This window comes from Colias croceus, chromosome 4 (genome assembly GCF_905220415.1).
Source record: "Colias croceus chromosome 4, ilColCroc2.1".
Taxonomy (NCBI): Eukaryota; Metazoa; Arthropoda; class Insecta; order Lepidoptera; family Pieridae; genus Colias; species Colias croceus.
In genome coordinates, this window is record NC_059540.1 from 10,168,223 (window position 1) to 10,175,014 (window position 6,792).

General features: G+C 31.8%; 1 protein-coding gene across 1 annotated transcript; it reads left to right on the forward strand.

Annotated features, from left to right (window-relative positions):
- The first annotated feature begins 901 nt into the window (after positions 1 to 901).
- LOC123690871 (zinc carboxypeptidase-like) lies at positions 902 to 6,058 on the forward strand. Its single transcript, XM_045634972.1, has 9 exons — positions 902 to 1,060; positions 1,319 to 1,449; positions 1,995 to 2,070; positions 3,114 to 3,279; positions 3,722 to 3,882; positions 4,305 to 4,392; positions 4,695 to 4,897; positions 5,255 to 5,342; positions 5,828 to 6,058. Exons 1-9 carry the CDS (start codon positions 917 to 919, stop codon positions 6,010 to 6,012), a joined length of 1,242 nt encoding a protein of 413 aa, XP_045490928.1. The 5' UTR covers positions 902 to 916; the 3' UTR covers positions 6,013 to 6,058.
- The last annotated feature ends 734 nt before the right edge of the window (positions 6,059 to 6,792 follow it).

Sequence of the window (6,792 nt, forward strand, 5' to 3'; positions counted from 1 at the left end):
TTATAAAGTGTACAAGTACTTATAAAATATAAAGTTAAATGAGGAATTTAAAATTTTCCGACTATAAATATTTATTTAACTTATGAGTGGAATTTCAAGATAATACACACTTACTATATATTTACAGTATTTACGTGGTATCTTACGGCACTTACTATGTTACCTTAACAAATGAATTTGATGAAAATATTTTGGCATTTACTCAAACGCACTTAAAAATTGTTTACAGCTTAAGCTTGCGAACTTATACGCGGCGATAATTTTTTTTTGTGGAGAAGACAGATTCTTTTACTTCATGATAATGTTTATAAGTTTTTAGTACAATTAAAATGTAATCACGTGAACTTAAAAATAAGAAAGAGTATTTTACCTTACCTTCTGTTTTTTCGGAATTCTGAAATTTACCTGTAAAATTTACTAAAATGAACAAGTTATACAGGTTTCGTAATCTGAGGGAGCCTCTTATTAAGGTCCATCAGAAGGCTGTACTTGGAACCGATATTTGGGATCCCGCACAGGTTACCTTAGGTCGACTAGAAGTGCAAAATTCGTATGCGATTGGAACGTAGCGTAGGATTAAACATTTATTTATGCGCTTTTGCGTCATACCAAAATATATTATTGACCGTCGGATAGTTTCTACAGAGAACAGCCGCCAAGAAAGTGTTGTTTCGAATCATATCAATTTTATATTTTCAATTTCCTAATCTCACTTGTCCAGAATTGTTTACCTGTACGATGTTCCAAATTCATTGATTGCAAAATAAACAATCGCTTGCTAAAATTAAACTGTTATCTCTTGAAGTGGATTATATACCTTAATGATGAGAGAATTCCAAACATAACCTAAGTGTAGTACTTGATAATATCTTTATATAAATGCGATTCTTTCAACAAATGTGACATTGTTGTGAAAATGTATTTACTATTGGTGTATTGTTTGGTTGTTGCACCAGTTTTTTCGGAAACGTTAAAGAATTATAAAGATTATAAACATTACGAAGTGCAAGGGTCTCGGGAGGGATTGGAGCATTTAAAAAATCTGCTTTTGCAAAGAGATGTAAGTTATGTTTTTTAATTTAATTGTGCAATTATTATATGTGATTTCATAGTTATTACATACACAAATGATTGCGTTGGTGGTTGGAGGTGTTTTCTTAATTATTTTTACTATATTATACACATCATTATTTACGAGTAGGAATTAATCTCTAATAATAAAAGATAATATTTTTTTTAGTTTTCTTAGAAACTCTACATTTCACAATGTATGAAAATTATAGGAATAATTAATTGTTTATACTTTATCATATTTCAGGAGTTTTTAATACATTCGGATTCAAGAAACTCATCGGAAATAATATTGTCTCCCCATTTAGCGTCTGCTTTAGAAGCGATCGCTACAGAGGAGAATTTGAGAGTGAAACTTTTGCATCGCGACGTCTCGGAGTAAGTTGAAAACATAATTATTAAGAAGTTATGTTTAATTGTCTTGTGTTTTGTACTCATACTTTATCGTAATGGAATCAAGGAACAAATTTCCGTTATTTATGACGATGAGATTTCCAAACGATTTTTGATGACGTAAATGGTCTGACTGATCAATTATTATTATGTTGTTTCGACTTACCGCAAGTTGTAATAAGATTCTTTTGTTATTTTTAAATACCACGCTTTTTTATTCATGAATAGGTAAACACTGTGACAACTCGTTCTAAGTAGGAGCATGTTTAGCTATAAGGTGCATATTCATGTATTCAAAATTGCTAAAATTGCGCTTCATAAAGTGTAATACGCTTGTTTTACACTTTATAATAGGATATAGGTATTATAATTTGTTCCTTTTTTTCTAAATCAGTTACTGATACCGAAAATGTAATAGGTTAATTAACACGGTTAAAAATAAACGTGACCCCTGACATTATGAAAATTTAAGTGTTTAGGCGTATAAATGAAATGCAATATACCTACCTAGCATATTTCTAAATTTCCAGAATAATTCAGTCGGAAAAAGTGCCACATCGTCGTTTTAATAAATTCTCGTGGGATGCGTACTATGACGTCGACGACGTAAGTTCACTTTTTATATTATTTAACCTACTGCACATGATCGGTATTCCGTAAAATAGGTATGCTAATTTAGACTTATTTTTATAAATTTCGATATACAACAACAATATCTAAAAACTGAATCGTCACTAAAATAATTAAAAGCAACTTAAAATGCATATAATATATTATATAAGATAGGTCAAAAAGCCTTACTACCGCTACCGAAATTCGATTTTATTTTAAATCGATTTCAATGTTGATTCATACTCGATCTTAAATTTTTACTTTACACCCAATTCGAGTTTTATATCCAAATCAAATCTTTTTATCGATGTAGAGCTAAATTTTCGGTCGAGATTAATCTCATCTTAAACCACAGCACGAACCTGGGCTGTCTTAGTTTTCAATAGTAGCAATCTCGAATATTCAATGTATTTCAATAGAATCGAACTCGATTGAATTAGATCTCGATACTGTCGAGTGTCGGGAGTAAGATCTTGTTCTTTGAATACTTAAAAATACCTATTTTAGTTTATAATTTGTAATAAATGTGACTTGGATAAGCAGCTTATTTCAAGGTCAACACGGAATAAAACTACCAAGGTTTCTAACCTTGGTCCATTTTTCTATCGTTAAAATATAAATACCTTTGACACTCTTCTCTTTCGTACAACAAAACCATTTAATACTAAAATATAACTGAGTAAAGCCAGATTTATTTAAATGTAGCTTTTATCCACTTGCCTTATTAGACCAATCTCTAGTATTTTATAAACTTAAACTCAAACTTGTATTTATTAAATTCGCTTCTTCTGGAAGCACTTTCGAATCTTCATAACATATTTTTAACATTAATCACCGATTTGGAAAGCAGTATTTATGGAGAAGAACCGGCAAGAAACTCCCTAGTTGCTCTTTTAAAATCATGTCAATATTTACAAGTCAAGATTTCACATTATAAGATGTTATCATAGTAGGCGCCCTGTTACTTAAAATTACATCGTGAATAGTAGGTATAAGGAAAATTAAAAAATACATTTTTATTTTTATTTTTTTCTTAGATTCACAAATACATTTACGACACAAGCAAATCGTTCGGCGAATGGACGGAAATAATAGAGGCTGGCGAAAGTTATGAGGGGCGCAAAATATTGGGACTCCGTATAAATACTCGTTACGAGAAAGGACAGCGGGAGACTGGGAAACCCGTGTTTTTTATTGAATCTGGTGAGTTTCGTGATGTACATATTAATATATATTAATAATAGAATACAGCGAGATATACCTATATATTAAGCACAAAAAATAGTGTATATGTAGGCCATATTTTTTGTATAAATGTTGGTTTTATAAACTCAGAAGATAATGATACAACAATAACCAATTTAAAACGTGATGTTTAGAATCTTAAAAATCGGTTCAGTAGTTCCACATATTATATATTACCTGAAACGTCACATGCTGACTTACACCTCTTTATAACATTAGTAAGACGATAGTAAGTATGAATATTATACAAAATATATTTCATTTAAATCTCTCTAAGGTCTTTCTCTTTCTCTAAGGTCACCTTTTGTACTTTATATCCCATCTATATTTAACAGTATTGTTAAAATATATGTGAATAAATAAACTCTCTGCGAGACCCATTCACACCTTCATATCACAGGCATCCACGCGCGTGAATGGATCGCCCCAGCAGTGACGACCTACTTCATCAATCAGCTGCTCACGAGTCGCGATCCCAATGTAACAAGACTTCGGGATCAGTTCGACTGGCGCATCTTCCCCACGGTTAATCCTGATGGATACCATTACAGCTATACTGTTGTAAGTGATTGATGTATGGGCAATTGTTGACGATGTTTATTGTACTAAGAACTGAATTTGTGTTAAGTGGGGTAAACTAATCTGTACTAATATTATAAAGCTTAAGAGTTTGTTTGTTTGATCGCGCTAATCTCAGGAAGTACTGGTCCGATTTTAAAAATTGTTTCAGTATCAGATAGCCCGTTTTTTGAGGTAGGCTATAGGTTATCATCATGCTAAGACCAACAGGAGCGGAGCAAATGCGGGTGAAACCGCGGGGAGTCCAACATAAATGTTTACTGATTTCATATAAATTAGGGATTGGCTGCTGCAGCTGGGGTAACCGTACGTTATTCTATTTTGGAAATAGGTTATTAATGAATTAAATGAATTAAAAGCAAATAGAATAATTATAGTAATGGTTATTAAAAATGTATTTCTAGGATAGATATTGGAGAAAGACACGGTCTCGTTCGTTAAACGGGTGCCGAGGTGCTGACCCCAACCGCAACTGGGATTATAACTGGGGACGTAAGTTCACTTTTTGTGTATTTTTGGTATAAATATAGAATACTACTACTGAAGTACTTCATACTTACAAGTCTTTATTATCATTTTAGAATTATTATCCTTAGCTAATTTGTGGCATTACTTTTTTCATAAGTTTTTCTGCTCGTTCTGGCATATATTATAAAGCTTAGTGTGATATATAGTATTTACACTTTAATAACGACGGGTCCAATGAGTTAATTAAAATCTGCTCGTGGTGGATTTCGAGGTCAATAAAACTTCTACATTACCTTTTACCTTTTTACATTTTTTGACTTTTCTAGAACACTCGTCATCAACAAAGCCCTGCGACTATCAGCTGTACGCCGGTTCCCGCCCATTTTCTGAGGTCGAAACAAGATCCTTGTCCAAGTATATTTCGACCATAGACAACCTATTGTTCTATGTGGCTTTCCACTCCTACGCATCTGTTTTGTTAGTGCCATATTCCGACTCTTTTGAGCACGTTGATAATTATGATGAATTGGTAAGATCTTTTCTTGTAATTTTTCTTAAATTATTTTGTTATTTCTTCTTAAAATTCAAATGAGGCAATAGACAATGATTGTTCAGTCTGTATCGAAAGATGATCAACTACAAGTTCAAACTCAAAATAAATAGACTTGGAAACTAAGACTTCTTTATTCAACAACCTAAACTTATTTTTAAGTACTTATCGAATTGTTATAATATTAACTCAAAGGCAGTAAGCTATTTGTCAAAAAAAATTTCCTCAATCAAGACATCTATTTATATAGATGTAAAAAACTATTCGAAAATATTACAACTTGTAAATTTAATTCAAAATGATCGCTATTCTGAATAGATTCATTCTTTCTTTTAGGTGCAGATAGGCAGAAAATCTATTGAATACGGAAGCAGAATTAACAGCGATTTGTATGACGGGCCTGACACAGCAGCCGCCACTTTATGTAAGTTTTAAATTGTAATTATTAGCATATTAATAATAATTGTAATTATTATTACATCTCTGTTCATTTTCTTTCGTAAAATATGAAATTTGGCGAATTTTAATTGGTTACTTAACAAAGCAATTTATTGGGCAACCTGACGTAATATTAGCTATAACTTGTCTATTGTTATCATTTGAATTTGAAAAGTGAAGAAATTTGAATTTGAATTTGAATGTTTTAAGATGATTTCTTCTTTTGTCTGTTTAATTTTGTGCATTTTATATGAAATAAATTGTAGATTTAAGTGGTAGATGTAACGTAGATGTCAGCAGACACACTCATTTCATCTTTCTTACCTTCGAATAAAATGTATGAATACAGTTTCTTACCTTTAATTTTATTTATTTACAATTCTTATTTTAGAATTTAAACTGGCGATAACTATTATAATCTCTCTCGAGATTTACCACTCATACAAATTTTATTAAAGAAATGTCTTTTAGATAAAGCCTCGGGTGGCAGTATGGACTGGGTTCGTCACGCCCTCGGCACTAGGCTGGTGTATACCTACGAGCTCCGAGGGTCCTCCTTCCACTGGCCGGCGGAGAGGATCAGCGAGCAGGGGGATGAGGTGACCCTGATGATGATGGGCTTGGCTGATGGTGCTCAGGAACTGGGGTACTTTTAGAAGAAGGGTGTATGTTATTGTTTTAAGAATAAAGACTTAAGACGGATGTTTTTGTTTATATTTTTATCTATTTCTCCTGTAGTTCTAGAGTGAAATAATTTATACATTTTAGTGTTATCATTTTATGTTAGATCTTTATTTTATGTTACCATAGATCATTAAGTAATGATCTAAGGTTTTAATATACCTCAGGGGTTACCTTGACATCTTATAGCAGTTTTATATCCAGTTTTATATATTTTTTTTTATGTACGAAACATAGAGGTATTAAATAACTGCAACTACAAAATGATTTACTATCATTAATTTATTTTTATAAGATTAAGCTATACTACCTATATTTTGCTTCATTTGTGTATTTCGTGCAACACCACGATTACATTCGCAGAATTACATGTGAGTTGTTAATAACATTTACTTAAACCAATTACGCTCAGTTTCACATACTGTACATTAGCAAACCTCTTAGGGACAGAAAACAGATGTACAAGGAAAATGTATTATGCCGTTCCAATAAAGTGACGTCATACCTATTTACTGATTGTTTCATTCCACTGCTGTTCCATTGTTTTATATTTAATGACCATCATTTTATAATATGGGAAGTACAATATATCATTTAATATGCATAATACAATCAAAATGTGTCCCTTTGCTATACATGTCTATAAACAGAGATATGGTTTATTTTTGATGAATGGACGCTTCGTAGGTTATTATACTCATCGAGATATAGGTATACTTTATATGGGATGAATGGGTTTAGAATAAATTTTGGTA

Coding starts and splice junctions, on each gene's coding strand:
- LOC123690871 (XM_045634972.1), top strand. CDS start 917: ATGTATTTACTATTGGTGTATTGTTTGGTTGTTGCACCAGTTTTTTCG. Junction 4,393..4,694: donor CTGGGATTATAACTGGGGAC/GTAAGTTCACTT, acceptor TGACTTTTCTAG/AACACTCGTCATCAACAAAG. Junction 4,898..5,254: donor TTGATAATTATGATGAATTG/GTAAGATCTTTT, acceptor TCTTTCTTTTAG/GTGCAGATAGGCAGAAAATC.